Raw genomic sequence first — 20,142 nt, 5'->3', positions numbered from 1 at the left:
ATATCTTTCCACGAGCGTTGAGAATAAAAAATAAATTAATCCAAACGCCAGTGGAGTAAGCCTGCTGGAATGCATCGTGGCGGTAAAAAACGGTCACTTCTGGGGCTCTTACGTAAACGCGTTTTGATTTAACACAACTGTTCTGGTATTTTCTTTTAATATGAAATGGATCCAGGAACCATTCGAGCTGTCACTAAAGGAGCCCAAGCGAAGTCCAACGGGTAATTTGTCAAAACAACGCAGTGCACATCTGGTTATATTGGAGGGCAGTCTGGATACTGAACACACTTTAATGCTAATGCACTGCCAAATGATTTATGGAGTTATTGAAGTAAGATCACATAATGCATTCGAATTTCCATTACTAAAAAAGACATTAACTCACTGCTAAAAAAGCTTTATGCAATTTTGCAATCTTTATAATGTTCCTATTATCCCCTTTTTACAACAGGCAATAAAAGGCTCAGGTGTTGCCAGAATGTCTCTAAAGTTTCAGTGTAAAATACCCCACAGAACGTTTATTATACTGTGTTGTGAGGAAACAAAAACAGCTTGGGCGGAAACAAAAACACCTTGCTTTTATACGTCACTTTAAAATTACAATTAAAAGGAAGTTAAATTTTTTCAGAAAGTCATTTCAAGAGGAGGGAGAAGGTTATGATACTTAATTGAAGATTATTAGGGCAAATGATTTTTTACACTACACTGAAGTACACAGACACATTGTTTATGACAAGCACTACTATATACACGCACACATTTGTAGAGTAAGTTTAGATTTCATTACGACTTTAAATGCAAAAAAGACATTAAGGCCCAATCCCAATTCTACCCATTAGCCCTTCCCCCTCATTTTGCGCGTTCCCGTGAAGGGGTATGGGTGTCCAAATTCTCTTTAGCTTTAGGCGTAGGGCTAAGGGGAAGAGGTGATAGCCCTTCAAACAAAGATTTTTCAGGACCACACTCGAAAAAAAAAGGGTAAGAAAATTTCCCAGAATACACCAGCCACAACAGCAGTATTGCTGAAACTGGAAGTAAGGAGATCCACAAATTAGTATTTTTTGTCATTATTACGAATTTTTACGACAAACAAGCACATGTTTTAATATATTCATAGCCGTTTTACCGTCATGCTTTAAAAAAAAAAAAACGCTAAAATAAAAACCGCTAAATTTCACTTTCTATAACCCCTAATAATAACTCCTGTATAGCAGTCCCACAACATTCTGTCACTCGATGACACTCGAATATCCTGTCAGAAAAGTCTAGTGGCTGAGAATGAGCTTTTTACAGTGTCTGCTATAATGTTAATGTTGTTTTTGCCGTGTTTACATAGATGAATATGGCCACTGTGTAAATACACAGTACAGATACGATCTTATTGCTACGTTAGATCGTTATGATAACAAAATATTTGCCTCCAGTGATTTCCTGAACATAAATACCAAAAAATAAAGCAACTGGAATAACTACAGCAGTCGCCATCGTCTGCTCTCACATCAAGCAAGAGATTGCGATGACATCTGATGACGTTAGGGGTAAATATCTTTCCTTTCCTTTAAATTTTCCTTCACACTCGGTTTTAATGGCCAAGGGGAAGGGGAAGGGGTAGGGGTACAAAAATAGAATTGGGATTGGGCCTGAGACATTAAAAAAAGACATTAAGACGTTAAAATAAGGCTTCATGCAATTTTGAGATCTTTATAATGTTCCTATTATGCCCTTTTGACAACAGGCAATAAAAGGCTCAGGTGTTGGCAAAATTTCTTTAAGGCCGCGTTTACACTAATACGTTTTAGTTTTAAAACGGCGTTTTAGAATGAAAATGATTCACGTCCACACTGGTGTTTCACCCAGCGTTTCTGAACAACTCTCCGTCCACACTACACCACTGAAAACACACATCACTGACCACACACACACTCTGGCATGCACTGCTGCGTATGCGTGCATCTGAGCTCCAGGCAGTCAGCGGGTGCTTTGAGCACAAAACCCCAGGTGAGAGCTGCACATGTCAGACGGTTCATTGAGGATCTACCGCTGGATCTAATCTCACTATATTTGTTAAACGTGATATTTAATTCATCTTGTTGTCTATATCCAACGACACATTCCCCGACTTTGGTCTTTTGAATATTACTTGTTCTCAGGTAATTTGTTTTGGCTGAGCGCAAAGATAACTTAATATATTAATGTAACCATGTACACTGATTCTGCACATTTGATTGAGTGCTTGCATTTATTTCCTATAATGTAGAAACCTATTGGACATTATACTTTTATAATGGCCATTATTCAGCAAAAGAGAGGGTATGTTTCGTATGTTCAATGAAAATTAGAGGAGGCAGTTATGTTATAGTCATAAGTTAACATCAAAATAAAAATAGGCAGTTCCTCATATCATATTTTCATTTTATTGTTAAGATAGTGAAACAACGTAATCAGGGTGATGTGAATGACATTATAAAGTACACTGTTCCCTTTGAAGATTTACCTGACGTGTCCACAGGAGTTTGTTTTCCATATCAAACTTGCAAAGTCTGATCTTAAAATAAAAGGATTTCAGACTGAACTTTGTGAAGGCTACTTAGTATTGAGGGAAAAGCTTCAATCAGACTGTCAGCGACTGTCTGCAGCCCCGCCTCCATTTTCAGATGTTTCCGTTTACCCCAATTTACACTGAAACGGAGCAGCAGCATTTTAGAATGAAAACGGCCTTTTCAGCGTTTCCAAAACACTCTGTTTTTGGGGCTCGAAAACTCCGGGGTAGTGTGGATGGATGGCGTAACCGGAGCAAAACTTATACGTTTTAAAACAAAAAGTATTAGTGTAAACCAGGCCTAAGGTTTCAATCTAAAATACCCCACAGAACATTTTTTATGCTGTGCAGTGAATACCATTTTTGGGTGGAAGCAAAAACTAAACTTTAAAGTCGCCATGAAACGGAAGTTAAGATCGAGATAAGTCATTTCAAGATAAGGTTATAAAATTTAATTAAAGATTATGAGGGCAAATTAATTTTTGCAAAATGTTGAAGTGCACAGACACATTGTTTATGACAAGCACTACTATATACATGCAAAAATAAGAAGAGTAAGTTTTGATTTTATTACTACTTTAAATGCAAATGAGACAGAGGGCGGAGCTTTTACAGCACATGGTCTAGATACTCCAGCCAGAGTTGGTGGTAACGCATTACAAGCAATGCGAGTTATGTAACAATATTACTTTTTCTAAGTAACGAGTACAGTAACGCATAACTTTATGCATAAATTTAATGCGAGTTACTTTTTAGTTTAGTTAATTCGCTTTTAAAAAATAAATTGCTGAATTAAAATTAAAGCAGTCACAATGAATCACGCAGTCAATGAAAGAATGTGTTCGTTATTTTGAACATATTGAAGAAAAGAAAAAGGTAATTATAATCACCTTTGGAATGACTTTGTAACTTTGCAGATCTTTTTTGTTATGCTCAAAAAGTAGTCACGCATTCAAGGACAGTTGAAATGGTAAAAAAAAATGTCTAAAATGTCTTTGAAACAGGGATGAGGAAGTATGTGGTACCTGTGTTTTCAGGCATAGAGGCCTGATCGGTGTTCCTCTCCTTCTTGAACACAATGTTACCAAACTGCAGGACGGCTGAAACCACCTTGAGCATTGCTGGAGTGACAGAAAGACAGAGAGTCAACTTTATGCAGAGATTTGACATGAAACATTTCTGTCCAGTGTGGCATGCTTATAATCTAAAACCATTTTAACCAGAACTTGGCAGACTTTTGTATACTTATTACTGAATCTATCAACTGACTGCAAAACCTTTCATTGTTATGATAATAATAATAGAAGGAGAATAAATTTCTTTAAACATCCCAACTGGTTTAATTAAAGAAATATTTATCAGCAAGCTAATATCTTACTTAATGAGAAATGTACTGACGGTTACAAATTATTGAGAAATCTAATCTGCGGTAAAATTTTGGTTTTCACTAATCAAACTTCAAAAAACGCCAACTGTTAAACTGTTTATTTGTGTTTAATGGCATGCCAGTTTCTACGGCCATTTTCATGGAGCGAAAGTATACTAGAGACGTAGCTCATATTAAGATTGTGTGTTAAACTGTGTAATTTTAGTTATAAAATATAAAAAATTGTATGTGTTAATGTGGACAACTTGATATTTTAACACATCTGTTAAAACCCATTAATTAAAGAGATAATCACACCTCAGGATTATTTCACATGAGCTAGTACAGTATTTCCCATCCTATTCCTGAAGGCACACAAACAGTACATATTTTGGATGTCACCCTTCTTATCTGACCCATTCATTTGAGGTTTTGGAGTCTCTTTTAATATCCTAATGAGTTGATTCAGGATATTTTGATTAGTAAGAGGTTGAAAATGTGCACTGTTGGTGTGCCTTCAGAAACAGGGTTGGGAAACACTGGGCTAGTGAATGCAAAAAGTCATCTAATCCAAATAATAAGAAAAAAAAAAAGGGGGGGGGGGGGGCGATTCTACAAACGCTTAACAAGAAATATGATTTACTAGCAAGCCTATTTAAAACAGCAATAAATAAACTATATAGAGGTGTGTAAGTTTCAGGAATGCTTACATAAGATTTCCTCATGATTGAAGCTCATAATATGCATGGCTTCCATGGTCTCTTGGAAATTATCCTTGTCCTGTTGGCCAGGAATGGGAATGTTACCATTGGAGAGGAAGCGGTAGCTATTGAACCCCTCCAGGAGTAGATCGGCTGCCAAAAGAACGAGAGGATTAATCACACGTCTGCAATCATGGAGAGAGTGTTAAGGCATTCTACCTCTTTTTCCATCAGCACTGGCATTTCTACAAATTATTTTATCATAAAGATTCAAAGACGTCTTAGTTTAAAGTATTACAATACATTAATCAAGCCAAATAACTAAATATAATATACAAAATACAAATACAAAATATAAGTTGAAGTAAAGTTCATGAAAACTAGACAAAGAAAGTGGTACAAAAACGGTTTGCTACAATCCAATCAGGCACTGCAACTGGCAATGAAATTACAGACAAAAGCTGAATATAAAAATCATACATTCTGAGTCACATGGAGGCAGATTTGATTATATTTTTTGCGCTCTTTCATTTCACCTTGCTGCAATTGGTGAAATTTTCCGTATTAATGTCATTTGGCTTCACAAAATTAAACAGGATAGCTTTAAAACAATATGAACAGATGGGTTCAACAAAAACATACAGCAACCTCAGACCTCATAGCAAGTTTGTTCCTTTTTTAAAATTATGATTAATAAAAATATCCCAAAATTATTAAAGAACACAAATATTTTTATACTGACTTTTTAATCCAGGAGCAAGCTCATTTCTAGATACTCCAGTAGTGACCATGATAAAAGAATCACTCACATCTTAGATGTTCTCCAGCACCAGCCAACAGCTGGTAGAAGACGTGGAAGGTGCGTTCATCTTTGGCTTGGCGAATGGCCCTGGATTTTTCAAGAAGATCTTGAGATTGTGTTAAGGGCAAGTGAAGTCTATTTTAAAGCTAAATTTTTCACTTTTACAGCTAATTTTTCTAATTTTACATGTTTTTTTTCAAATGCCATCTTAATTTACAACCCCAAATTTGAAAAAGACAGTATGGAAAATGCAAATAAAAAGAAATGAGTGATTTCTAAATTTACTTTGACTTGTATTTTATTGCAGAGACTACAACAAACATTATTTAATGGGTTCCTCATGATTTTTATTTATTTATTTTCTAAATAAACATGTTTTCCAATTTTGGTTCTTGGAACACATTTAAAAAAAAGGTTGGGACAGGAGCAACTTAGGGCTAGTAATCAGGTAAATTGGTTAAATAATGATGTTATTTGAAACAGGTGATGTCAACAGGTGATTGTAAATATGATTTGGTACAAAAGCAGCATCCAAGAAAGGTTTAGTCCTCTAGGAGCAAAGATGAGCCGAGGATCGCCAATTTCCTAACAAATACGTGAGAAAACTATTGAAATGTTTAAAAATAATGTTCCTCAAAGAAAGATAGGAAGACATTTGGATATTTGAGATCCATCGGGTGGCACTGCATCAAGAACTGTCATTCATCTGTAAGTAATATCACCACATGGGCTCAGGACTACTTTGACAAACCTTTGTCAAGTACCACAATACATAGGTACATCCACAAATGCCAGTGAAAACTGTACTGTCAAAAGGAAGCCCTATGTTAACAGTGTCCAAAGCATTTACAAAGTGGAAAATGCTCTACTGTTCACGTTTTTTTTTTAAATGTGCTGCAAAAAACTAAATTGGAATGTGTTTATTTAAAAAAATCATGAGGAACACATTAAATAATGTGCTGTATTGTCTGCAATTAAATACATTTATTCATTCATTTTCTTTTCGGCTTAGTCCCTTCAGTAATCTGGGGTCGCCACTGCGGAATGAACCGCCAACTTATCCAGCATATGTTTTACACAGCGGATGACTTTCCAGCTGCAACCCATCGCTGGGAAAGCAATGAAATACGAGTCAAAGTAAATTTAGAAACCATTACTTTCTTTTTTTTATTTGCGTTTTCCATACCGTCCTAACTTTTTCTGATTTGGGGTTGTACAAACATTTTTATTGTCAAAACAATTTTATTTATTAAATCAAAGCCTGCTTATGATGTGGTCCTTATCTGGCATACTACTTCAAATGGCTTTTTTTCCTACACCATCTATTGTAGCTTTATTAACTGTTCAAAACAGTTTTGCTGTTGTAAAATTTCAAAGAAAGGTGCACCATTAACATTGCTGACACGTACACAAATTCAACCATTTCTGTGTTTCTGAATGCTTGCTTTGACCTTACAGCTGTTTGCAGTATTGCTCAAATGTAATGGAACGGTTATCAGATCAGGATACAGGTTTCAATGTTGGCCCCCACAATGTAACCGGTTACATCAAAGTTGATGCGGATGAACTTGCCCTGTGGAAAGACACATTTTCCATAAGGTGCATTTACTGGTCATGCTTTATAAACCATTCAATTGCATCATGGAAAATCATTATATTTTATAGACCTAATCAACATCTCTAAGAATGAACAGATTCTCTTTGTCTCTTTCTCGATCAGACAGAGAGGTTGGTTTGAGTATGTATGATAAGCTGGAACTGGTAATTAAAGAATGCATAAGTAGCTAACAGATATGCTTGTTTGTAGGAAATGCCCCCCCAAAAAATTCCCCAGAGGAAGGTCTAAAGAAACGAATTCCTCTGTGACTTTTGGTTTGTTTGTGTGCTTAAAAGCTTTCTGCTGACTTTAACGCATGCCAGCGAAAACTCAATCAGCTGGACAGAGGAGCCGATGCAAGACCGACGCCTAGATCTTTCAGACTGCTGAATGTGGATTTGACGAGTGTGTGTGTGCCTAAATGTCCATTTTCAGATGCTACATGCACACTAAATGTGGGCAAATGCTTAAAGTAACAAAAGATTAATGCTGTGTCTCAAATGTGAAACAATACTACAGTTGGAAAAACAATGGGAATATTCAGATTAGATGTAATGGGCCAACTTACAAAGCGTGAAGAGTTGTCATTTTTCACTGTTTTGGCATTTCCAAAGGATTCCAGAATAGGATTTGCCTGCAGGAGTTGACGCTCCAACTCTCCCTGTAAAGCAATGGTCACTGATTAGAAACAATAACCATTAGGATGATTACATTTCATATAAGTATAGATAAAAATCCAATTGTTGTGCGTAAAATCTGGAAAAAAGCTTCTTGGAGAAATTTGATCCAAAAACCTTTCTAATACTCTAACAATTTAAGCATGTACAGCCTAAAAAGGATAGTTCATCCAAAAATACCTCATCATTTATTTTCCCTCATATGATTTTTATTCAACATTTATGAGTTTCTTTCTTTTGTTGAGCACAAAAGAAGATATTTTTGAAGAATGCTGGTTGCTGGCACTCAACTTGCATAGCAGGAAAAACAGATAGAAACTCAAATAGTTTTTAAACAAATAAATTATGACAGAATTTTCTTTTTTTTGGGTGAACTATCCCTTTAACTGTACACCGCAGATCATCTTGTGTTAGTCTGTATCATTAGTTAGGTTCGACCGATCAATCGAAACAGATCAAATCAGTTAATTATCATTCATTTTAACACATTTAAAAGTATAAAGTGCAGCAGTCGTGACCTCAAAACACGAAAGACCAATTCACCAGCGGCTCCCTCAAGATTTTCCTATGGATTTTTTTCTCAATTTAGGAGGAAATTGAGACCTGTGGTAAAAAATTGCTTCCCAATACTGCTCTACAACATGAATTACTAAAACATGAATTTGAAACCAGCTCATTTTTCTAATAGGTTACTGCAGAAATATCTATGGGGTAACCACAAGTGTGAACTGTTTGTATGACTTAACATGCAAGTGTTGGCAAGCTGTTTACCAAAGAACTTGTTACTCGTTAGTTGAAAAACCCAATCATAAAAACCTTGAGGGAATCAGCAGTAATTTAGTCGTTTCGGTTTTGATGTCAGCACTACAGCATTCAATTAGGTACAAGAGAAATAGATAAATCCCAACACAACATTTTTATTAGATTTAGATTAGTGCTGGGCAGAGATTAATCATGATTAAACCAAGCGGCAACATCCCGCTGTCCCTCGTGAAGCTAATATGGAAGTTACTGAAATTGCAATTCATTGACTGGCCTTTGGGGGCTTCCTCCAGGAACTCCAGATGACTGCAATGCTAAATTGGTCAAATTTACAGCTGCTAAAAACGTTTACAGCCTGGTACATAAGATGGTTTTGGTGCATGTAGCTAATATCATCCTTCATGACACCTGTGAGGGGGGTGAATATTGTTTATAACTCATTCGTTTCATTTATATTAATTCTGCATAATTAAGGGTGTGGCCACCTGAGTGACAGCTAGGTCTCGCTGCTTGTCGTCTCATCGCCTCAGCTAATTCCGGCTGATTAGCTGCTGAACTCGGCATATATATATATAGTATTTTTGTTTCGTTTTGAGTGGCTTTACACAGTCGATTGCCTTTTGGGTTATTCATATAGAAATTATACAGAAACTCTTACAACTATCAGATTGCATGCTGTACACCAACTGTGCTCACAAAGCATTCAAGTGGCCTCTATTTCCCAGGTGAGAGAAATTCTAATATACTTTTATCTATAAATGTATTTGTTTTAAGATCATTTATTTATCATTTATAATTTTATTTAAAACTTTAATGTACTCCAGAATCTGACAGATTGATTAGCTGTAGGATATAGACCAGTCATCTGAAACGTTGTCATACAGTGTTATGCCTGGATTTCTCAAATAGCCTTGCATTTACTAACAAATTACTAACTATAATTTTAAGTATTTGGAATTAATTTGCGTTTTCCTCGAGTACAAAAACATTGTAAGAACAATGCTTAGTGGCTCAATGTATTACAACAGTGTTTATAAAAGACTTTATTGATATAGTACACAACCAAGCACATGTGGTCATAACACAAACTAATCACAGGTAATGAAGCGTTTAGCGTTTCCCCCAAAGCAAACCTGTCTAATAGCACTGGTTGATTTAACCTAAAATTTTATTCTTGGTTAATTGAACATTTTAGCTTGATCATGATTAAATTAACGACTATTTTATTTAATTATTAATTTTTTTTGCCCTCATAGTTCATGGACATATTTTGGACATATAACAACTGAAATTAAAACACAGTGCCTGTTTTCCTCTACAAAACAGAATATAAAAAAAAAAACATTTTGAAACAAAATAAATTGTTTTCAATGTTTTTTATATTAAAAGTAAAAAATAAGCAGCATCTCTTCTAAATATAATAACGCTTGCATATCCTGTAAATAATATATTAAACAGTAAATTTCTTGAATCTTTTGTAAACAATAATTTTGATGTAATGGAAAATATGCCATCTCAAGGCATCTCTGCGCAGCTTCATTAATCCTCAATGTAGCGCAAAGTAACAAACAGAGTGGGATCATGTGACTCCACACGCTGTAATTGAAATAATTGACCCGGAAATATTAGATTGATTATTAGTTCTGAATGTTGATTTCAATTACTTTTCGATTAATCGCCCAGCCCTACAGTCCAAGCAAAATGCTAGCAGGCATCTGTAGCTCTGCTCATGCTTCGCCTCTTTGTCCATTTTTGGTTGCCCGGGGTTGGCCATGCCCATTTGTGCTCTTCAGAAACCAATGGGTGACATCTCAGATACTACGTCCATATTTTTTACAGTCTATAGATTAAACTCATCCAAAATAATTGTTTGTTTTGACAAAATATATATGTGCACTGTGTATATTTATTATGTATATATAAATACATGCACACATGTATTTGAGAGAAAAAAAATATTATATTTAGATAGAAAATATAAGTAAAGATACTAAATAACAGCTATAAAATAGTTTTGCTTTTATGTATGTGTGTATCACATATACATTCATTCATTTATTTTCTTTTCGGATTAGTCCCTTTATTAATCTGGGGTCGCCACAGGAGAATGAACCACCAACTTATCCGGCATATGTTTTATGCAACGGATGCCCTTCCAGCTGCAACCCTTCACTGGGTAACATCCATATACTCAATCACACTCATACACTACGGACAATTTATTTTACCCAATTCACCTATAGCGCATGTCTTTGGACTTGTGGGGGAAACCGGAGCACCTGGAGGAAACTCACGCCAACACTAGGAGAACATGCAAACTCTACACAGAAATGCCAACTGACCCAACCGAGGCTCGAACCAGTGACCTTCTTGTTGAGGCGACAGTGCTACCCACTGTGCCACCGTGCCGCCCTCACATATACATAATAAACATAAATAATACACACACATCAAATCAAACTTTTATTTTGGATGCAATTAATCACGATTAATCTTTGCCCAGCACTAATTTAAATATATATATATATTTTATATGTTAGCTTGCTTCTACAGCAAAGCCAGCTCTCTTCATTTGACCCTAAACCAGAACATCTAGCTGCAGTTAAAAATACACTACCCTACAAACCTAATTAAGCATGGGTTGCCATGCGAGGTTTTTGCGCAAAATCTGAAATGCAGGCAATAAGGGTTGAAGAGGAACTCCTCAAATTAGCAACGACAGACGCCCAAAGTCCCACTGTGCCACATCACAGAGCTAGCCTGCATCTATGCAGCAAATCTGGGACATCCACCCCCCTAACGCCCCTCAGTGTTGTCCACGTCCACCTTACAGGAAGTTTGGACAGGTGTCCCATTGTTCTTGCTGTTGTCGTGACACAGGAACACAACACGGCAAAAGACAAGAGAGAATGACCACTGTGATTTGACACTCTTGTTCCCATTACGTAAACCAAATGGCAGCAGTGGATAAAGTCCAGGGAGGCTTTGTGGTTTAAAGTTTGAACACTTTCATTCTTTTTGGAAATCCAATATTACAAAAGGGCTAAAATAGACTGCAGCATCCATCCAATTGTGTTTAATAGCTGAATTGTTTAAACATATTTTAATGCATCTAGGAGACTGGAGTGAACTTTGAAAAAAAGCATTAGAAACTTTGTAAGAACACATCTAAACAAAAGCTGTCTGTGACAACTTTTCTAGAAAGTCTGATGGTTTAAGGGTTTGTTCACACTTGTAGCTCGGTTCTCTGTTGATTTGGTCTGGAACAAAAACAAAAATCTGCATTTAGTCCTGGTTTGCTTGGTGTCCACACTGCATTTTGTTAAGATGAAATCTAAAGATAAAAAAAAAACCTTTAAGACATTCTTCTGACCACATTATTAGGTACACCTGTCTAACTGCTCATCAATGCAAATTTCTAACCAGCCAATCATGTGGTAGCAACTCAATCCATTTAGACATGTAGGCATGGTCAAGACGATCTGCTGCAGTTCAAAGTGAACATCAAAGTTTGGAAGAAAGGTGTTTTTGAAAGGTGAAAGTGACTTTGAACTTTGGACTTTGAAAGTGACTCATGGTTGTTGTTGAACAACAGGCTGGTCTGAGTATTTCAGAAACGGCTGCTCTACTGGGATTTTCATGCACAGCCATCTCTAGAGTTTACAGAAAATGGTCAGAAAAAGAGAAAATATTCAGCAAGAGGCAGTTTTGTGGGTGCAAGTACCTTGTAGATGCCAGAGGAGAATGGCCAGACTGGTTCTAGCTGATATAAAGGCAACAGTAACTCAAACAATCAGCTTGTTACAACGCACAACACGCACAAACTTTAAGCGGATGGGCTACACCAGCAGAAGCTAAAAACAGGAAACTGAAGCTACAATTCACACAGCCTCACCAAAATTGGACAATAGAAGATTGGAAAAACTTTGCCTGGTCTGATGAGTCTCGATTTCTGCTGCGACATTCAGATGCATCAACAACATTAAAGCATAGATCCATCCTGTCTTCTATCAATGGTTCAGGCTGGTGGTGGTGGTATAATGGTGTGGGGGACATTTTCTTGGCACACTTTGGGCCCATTAGCACCAACATAGCATCGTGTCTACGCCACAGACTACCCGAGTAATGTTGCTGACCATGTCTATCCCTTTATGAACACAGTGTACCCATCTTCTGATGGCTACTTCCAGCAGGATAACGCACCATGTCATAAAGCACCAATCATCTCAGACTGGTTTCTTGAACATGACAATGAGTTCACTGTTCTCAAATGGCCTCCACAGTCAGCAGATCTCAATCCAATAGAGCACCTTTTGGATGTGATGGAATGGGAGATTTGCACCCTGGATGTGCAGCCGACAAATCTGCAGCAACTGTGTGATGCTATCCTGTAAATATGGACCAAAGTCTCAGAGGAATATTTCTATGCTGCGAAGGATTAAGGCAGTTCTGAAGGCAAAAGGAGGTCCGACCCGGTACTAGTAAGGTGTAACTAATAAAGTGGCCGGTGAGTGTATATCTTATGGACAAAATAAAAAAAGTCTATCGTTTATATAGTGGTGTCAATACACTTTACCTTAAAGTCAAAGTTGCAATCGTGAAAGGTTTACATTTAGCATTTTACTGAGCAACATTTTAGACTGTTTTTAAACTGTTTTATTTTTCATTAATATGTATTTAATATTTCAAACATTTAGTTAAAAATAAAGCAAAAAACAGAACCACATATGAATGAGTAGATTTTCCAGTATATACTTAAAAAAAAAAAAAAAAAAAACGTTTCCATGGGGTCAACGTACATACAGTAGAAAATGTACTATATCGTTATATACATATCATTATCAGAATATGAGTTGACTTATATTGTGGTATGAAACTGCCGTCATATCGCCCAGCCATACAATTTGAAAGTTACTGAACATCTAAAACAATGTCATGTGTCTTTTTAGTGTAAAGTGATGGTATTTTATCCATTATGGCCTTTTAAAAAGCTTATAAACTGCATAAAGGTGAGTTTTAGACAACAATATTGAACTGTAATGCAAAACATCAAGACTATAACAAGAAAAAGTAACAAAAGTACTAAAATAAGTAATAAAAGCACATCTTTTGACAGCAGGTCCTGTTTTGGGTTCGTTTTGATTTATTTTGATTCATGTTGCACTCATATTTCAGTCACTCGAAATCATTTAAAAGCAGACCGAGACCCCCCACTTTGAGTTTTAATAGAACCTTACCTGAAAAGTGTGAACACACCCTAATTTACCTCTATCATTAGAGAAACTATGCCAAGAACTACTGGCATTTGAGCTGCTCTTTGTAAATGGACATTCCAGAAACTTCCAACTGAATGAATGGACAGCATGTGATTTGAGAAAGGGGACCCACAACTATGCAGTACTTTTACATGCAACATTTTGTTTAACAGAGATACATAACCCCAAAAGTGTAGGATTCAGAAACCAGGAAATAATTAAGCCGATGTTACATGGCAGAATGAGAAGTGGTTAGTAAAAAAACTATTAAAAAAAGTAGAATGAACAAAAATAACAGATTTCCAATGCCAGTTTAAGAAATGTGGGGAGACAGAAGAAAGATAATGGGGGAAATAAAACAAAGAACTACAAGCTACTCACATAAAACAGGATTCCGTTCTGTAATCAAATTATTATGATGGAAACACAGAGATATTAATATCACACAGCAGGAAATACACAAACATGTGACAGACAGAACACGCATAGCAAAGGGGTGACTTTAAACTGAACAGAAATGGGTTGTGAATATTCCTAAAGGAAGCATTCTCAGTTTCTGGCTGGTTTAGAATGTTGCTCGTCTAATTACTAAACACTTTTTAAATATATTAAATGATTTAACATGCAAGGATCATCAATTTACAAGGCTAAATATGAAAATGCTATTTAAATTACAGTTGTTACGTCATGCAAGCTTAAATACTGTATACGTTCTGGCCCCAGCCATCCATACATGTTAACTAGGTTAATCTCTCATACGTTTCATCCAGCATTAAAGATGCTTACACTAACCCTACATGAAGGACAGAGCAGAGTGCATACATTCAAAACCATTTAGCAAACATGTGACAAATACATCACCGGTAAACCATTAAAATCTTTGTTTATATGACAAAAATTCCCATTATACAGAAACATGTCCCTTAGAATTGACTAAATCCCAATCGTATTTCATACAGCAGGTTAGTTTTGCATGCACAAGCAGAGCAGGAATAAAAAAGCTTAAAGGGAACTTGCCTGGAGTTTGACAGCTTTAGGTGATTCTGGCTGTTCGTATATAATAAACAGATGTAATATGTTAGAAGGCATAAGGGCCACATTCTCCAATATCTTTTAGACTACGGGGACAGTTCGAAGCCTTTAGTATGTTGAACATAATGGCCATGCGAATACAGTAAGGTCAATGCTTTCATATATCCTGAAGGTAAAACATGTTATCATAAATCAAGAAATTGCACAAGGATGGCAAACTACAAGCCAGCACTTGAGCCTGTTTTTTGAATATACACAGTGTGCCCATAATATACTACACATACAACCAGAACTAGTAGTTAATAACGGATAAACATCTAGCCAACATTATCAGTACACTACCTGACAAAAGTCTAGTCGTCGATCCCAGTTGTAATAGCAACAAATAATAACTTGACTTCCTAGTTGATCATTTGGAAAAGTGGCAGAAGGTCGATTTTTCAGATGAATCCTCTATTGAACTGCATCCCAATCATCACAAATACTGCAGAAGGCCTATTGGAACCCGCATGGACACAAGATTCTCACAGAAATCAGTCAAGTCTGCTGAAGGAAAATTCATGGTTTGGGGTTACATTCAGTATGGGGGCGTGCAATAGATCTACAGAGTGGATGGCAACAACAACAGCCTGAGGTATCAAGGGATTTGTGCTGCCCATTACATTACAAACCACAGGAAAGGGCAAATTCTTCAGCAGGATAGCGCTCCTTCTCATACTTCAGCCTCCACATCAAAGTTCCAGAAAGTTAAGAAGGTCAAAGTGTTCCAGGATTGGCTCGCCCAGTCACCAGACATGAACATTATTGAGCATGTCTGGGGTAAGATAAAGGTGGAGGCGTTGAAGATGAATCCAAAGAATCTTGATGAACTCTGGGAGTCCTTCAAGAATGCTCTTTGTCATTCCAGATGACTTATTATTAAGTTATTTGAGTCATTGCAGAGATGTATGGATGCAGTCCTCCAAGTTCATGGGAGTCATACACAATATTCATTCTTTTTCCACTGCACCATGACTTTATATTCTATACTGTACATTATTTCTGGTAAGTGACAAGACTTTTGTCTAAGCAAAGTCTGACCTTACTGTCCTAATTAAAAACCAACGCATGATCATATTTTATTTTAGTAAAACAAGCGTAATCTAGAGGCCTTTACTTTTCATATAAGCCACTTCTGATACCAAATGATCAAATAGAAGTCAAGTTATTATTTGTTGTTCCTAAAACTTGGATAGGCGACAAGACTTTTGTCAGGTAGTGTATATTCAAATCTACACACAACACTAACAATGACATACAAGTGCAGGTTATGCTCTGTTAATTTGGTTAAAAGTGACCCATCACACAAAAGCACCCTGATGTCATAGAAGCTGGCATAAGACTAAAAACTATAAATGTACATTGTGTAGTCCCACAAGGAATCTGTGTAACTTTTTTTGCTGCATGTAATGGTCTATTGTTCAAAATTAGTTTTTGCATTTTTCTTTTAATATAAGTCTATTCAACTGTATTATCTGTGATTGAAGTGCATATTACTGTATTCTATCTAATAGTAGTCAGTGATAACTGATGTACATTATATTCAGAATCATTCATAAAAGTGCAATAGTATCACTAAAGAAACCAAATAATCACAAATCCCCATGTGTGGTACACAGTGTGAAAGCGTTAACTGTAAATGACTTGCAGCCAAATTAGAGCAATACTCAGTCCCTCCAAAATTTTGCTGAATTTATCGCAAAATCAAGCAAACTCTGTTAAATTTTGCGCATTTTTAATGAAATGCTGCAGATTTCCCGCAAATTCGGGGTCTAGACGCTTTCTATGACGTCATCATGACACGAAATTACCCTCGCTAAGTACCCTCGCTAAGTCATTATTTTACAAACATCCTAACTGGTGGCTTCTGTTTCTATTTACCTGCAGTTGAAGTTATTAGATTATTAGCCCTTTTTTAAACATACAGTATCATTTAAAACTGGCAACAAATATTGCGGCCAATTTTAAGAAAAGCTGCAGCAAAATCAGTCAATTTAGGCAGTAAAATTCAGAAAAAAGTCCCGCGAAATGCTGGAGGGCACCATTTACACTACAAAATAGGTGTCGGGATCTTAAAGCACTTCTGAGAGTCACAATTAGATTCTAAATCAATTCTCTATGTATGTTTTCCTAATTGTTCGGCAGTGCAAATACATCTTTTCAACTTTACATTTTAACCATAATAGACGTTTATATGCTCTTATGATTGGAATCTATAACAGTACTGCTATAATTTCTGAATGTAACAGTGAAATGTCAGATTACAAAGAGCAATTAAAGACAAAAAAAAGTTATTTAATTTAAATTGTTTTTGTTATTGTTAATTATAACCCATTTTCACAAAGAAACCTCTTAAAAGTTCAAATGTTTATAAAAAAATGTATTCAAAAATTATTTTATAATGCACAGGCCCACATTGTCGCAATATTTGCATGCAGAACCAAATCTGAACCTTTGAGAATCACTTCAAAAACATTAGAGAAAAATCATGGATTCGTCTGTGAATTGATTTTTTCTTCCATCCCTTGTACAAACAGTTCTAAACGACTTAGTAAGATTAAAGATAAAATATTAAAAAATTTTAAAAAAACTCTCACTAATCCAGACCTTTAAAAAAATGATGTCTACATTTTAGACCTTTTAAATGACTCACAATAAATCTAAATGATCTTTTAATAGGCAAGCATACTGTATATCCTGTTCAGCAAGAATACCCCAGAATACCCCAACATCCTGCCCTTCACACCTGTATTAATCCTCATTAACTCAGAGGACAGCTGAGAGAAAACTAACTCACTGGAATGTTGTGGTCCTTCCTTCCTTTGTGAGAGGATGCAACGTGAGCCAGGTACTGGATGACTTTTTTGGTGTTTTCGGTCTTTCCAGCACCTGATTCTCCTCTGCAAGACAAATTAGCAATCAAAAGCAACCATCAAATTATCATTAGATAAATAATACACCCCAAACACACACAAAAAAAAGAAATGATCCATATTCATACACATTTGTATGATCAATGGATTCAATATGCTGCATCACAGGTCATGTTATAATAGTTTTGGATTTTTCATTAGTTTTAGCTTTGATTTCGTTTTGACTTTGTTTTTAAATTCAGTTTTTAGAGGTAGATTTACTAGTTTTGTTAGTTTTTATATTTTTAATAAACTAGTTCAACCGGTTTACCAGTTTAAAAAATTATTTGTTCACAATCGAGATCAATAATATAGAAATAAAACCTATTATTGGACACAAACGTGTTAAATGAATACTTTTAAGTGTCTGCTCGGATGTCGTATTTAAAATTGTCACTGTGTGGCTGTTATATCCACTCGTTGTTTTTGTCATGGTAGCAACAGCAAGGACTTGACTGAAGGAGGACTGGCTTGATCTGGCCAATGGCATCAGGACTACAGACTCCGAGGTAATGTATGGTCAAATACCTTGCGTAAAACTTGTATCACGAAGTGAATAGATTTACTTCTAAATGCCTTATGTATTTAATACAATTGCAAGGACGAAAACAAAGGATATTTTGCTATAATTTTAGTTAGTTTCAGTTAGTTTTGTATAAACAATGTAGTATTAGTTAGTTCTACTTTTTTTTAAACAAAACTCTCATTCATATTTTTATTTTAGTTAACGAAAATGTTTTTCAATTCTAGTTTTCATTTTTTTCGTTCGTTTTTGTTAACTATAATAACCTTTGCACAGGTCTGTTGTTTTTCCAGCTGCAGTTCATTTTAGCAGTCGAGCTCTTTACTGAGGAGAATTTGGCCTATATTGCTGGCAAATTACACAACGGCTTTTATTAGGTAAACATTAAAATTCTTTTATAATATCACTGGAGCTCATGAGGCTATTAGGACTTTATCATATAGCACTTTATAATACATATGTGAGAAATATGGTTCTTTTGATCCAAATATTCATCTCCTCGAATCGGTCCATAAATGTAAAAAATAATCTTTAGAAAGACTCAGGCAGACTTTTTCCACGCAGAACTGTAAATTCCTTTACTTATTAGTGGATTTATCTAATGAAATACAAAAGCAAAATCTCATAAGAATGGGTGAATCGCACAAAAGCTGCTCATAAAAGAAACTTGTATTGAATTTAGGATGATTATGGAAACATATACATGGTGTAACTTTATATCATGGTAGTATTTTTAATAGGAGGGTGTTCTCAAGCTACCTACACAAAACGTTGTATATCTGTAATTTGCGTTTGATTTAATTTGAGTAATACGATTTGCGCATAACATGAAAAGCCATTAACCGTGGACACCATTTTTATTGTATAGAAAAGAACAGCTTGGCCATTATGTTATTAAAGATATGCTTTCACACAAAAGAGATTAAGTCTTGAGTGTTTCAGAAGAAATGATAAATGTATGTTGTGGGTAAATGGACTTGGCATGTCTGCTTTTTATTTGTCGTTAAGCTGCTGAGTGTGAGATTCCTTTAATATGCATTCCAGCTACATGAACATATGGCTTCATGGACATCATGTCTGCATAGTGGGTGTGCAGGACAGCATGTGCTGTATTGGTATATCAGTATGTCAGAAGGGCTCAACTTTGAGAGAAAGATGTTCAAATCTACTCTCATAACCTTTTACAGTGTCAACAAGATATATAAGAGAAGTAGGCCTGTCACAATCAATATATCAACTTATCGTTAAATACTTGAAGATTTTTTTCCATTCTAATATACATTTACAAATTCACAAATAACAATAAAGCCATTTTACAATGACATTTACGTTCCACCTTACCTGTGACAAAGCTTATAATTGAACATTTACCTAACAGAACATTTAATAGTATGTATAATAGGACAATTACCTTTTTAAGATCAAATTATAGAATCTAAATAAGTATTTTAAAGTGTTAATGGCTATTTATTTGCATTATTATGCTGTTATAAGATCATTATATAATCAGTGGCATAAAATGATCTCAAAATGACAACAATATCGCGCTTCTTGCAACAATTTCTGACAATATATCGCACAACAAAAATTCCTTATCGTGACAGGTCCAAAGAGAGGATGTTTACTTATTTACAATGTCAAAGGAGACGTGGTTAAATGAATCAAAGGCTGATATTTGTATCCATGAATACTCAGACAGACATGACTTGGTGTGAGATGCTTCACATGCCAAACAGCAGCAGCTACTGATATTCAATACCGAAAAAGTACATGACTCAGACATGTCTGTCTATAAGTGTGTGATTTCAAAAACACCGATTTCTGACATCACTTCCATTAGCCCAGACTGACTGACACAACCCGTAACTGCTGAATAGAGATGACTTAACAGTTACTCACGTGCAAAGAATTGATTGGTCCTCACGATCTGCAAAAAA

General features: G+C 35.7%; 1 protein-coding gene across 2 annotated transcripts in view; it reads right to left on the bottom strand.

Annotated features, from left to right (window-relative positions):
- Positions 1–20,142, bottom strand: part of myh10 (myosin, heavy chain 10, non-muscle) — a 103,951-nt gene that overhangs the window by 48,497 nt on the left and 35,312 nt on the right. The window contains exons 4-12 of one of the 2 annotated variants that reach the window (XM_056459417.1): positions 20,105–20,132; positions 17,568–17,670; positions 14,717–14,746; positions 14,081–14,098; positions 7,574–7,666; positions 6,918–6,981; positions 5,416–5,514; positions 4,616–4,759; positions 3,565–3,660 (exon numbers count right to left, since the gene is read on the bottom strand). In XM_056459417.1, the coding sequence (XP_056315392.1) occupies positions 3,565–3,660; positions 4,616–4,759; positions 5,416–5,514; positions 6,918–6,981; positions 7,574–7,666; positions 14,081–14,098; positions 14,717–14,746; positions 17,568–17,670; positions 20,105–20,132 (675 nt within the window). The remainder of the gene's footprint in view (positions 1–3,564; positions 3,661–4,615; positions 4,760–5,415; positions 5,515–6,917; positions 6,982–7,573; positions 7,667–14,080; positions 14,099–14,716; positions 14,747–17,567; positions 17,671–20,104; positions 20,133–20,142) is intronic. The other variant, XM_056459418.1, reaches the window with a different exon arrangement.

Source organism: Danio aesculapii, chromosome 6 (assembly GCF_903798145.1).
Source record: "Danio aesculapii chromosome 6, fDanAes4.1, whole genome shotgun sequence".
NCBI classification, from domain to species: Eukaryota; Metazoa; Chordata; class Actinopteri; order Cypriniformes; family Danionidae; genus Danio; species Danio aesculapii.
This window is presented reverse-complemented; position numbering and strand designations above follow the sequence as displayed.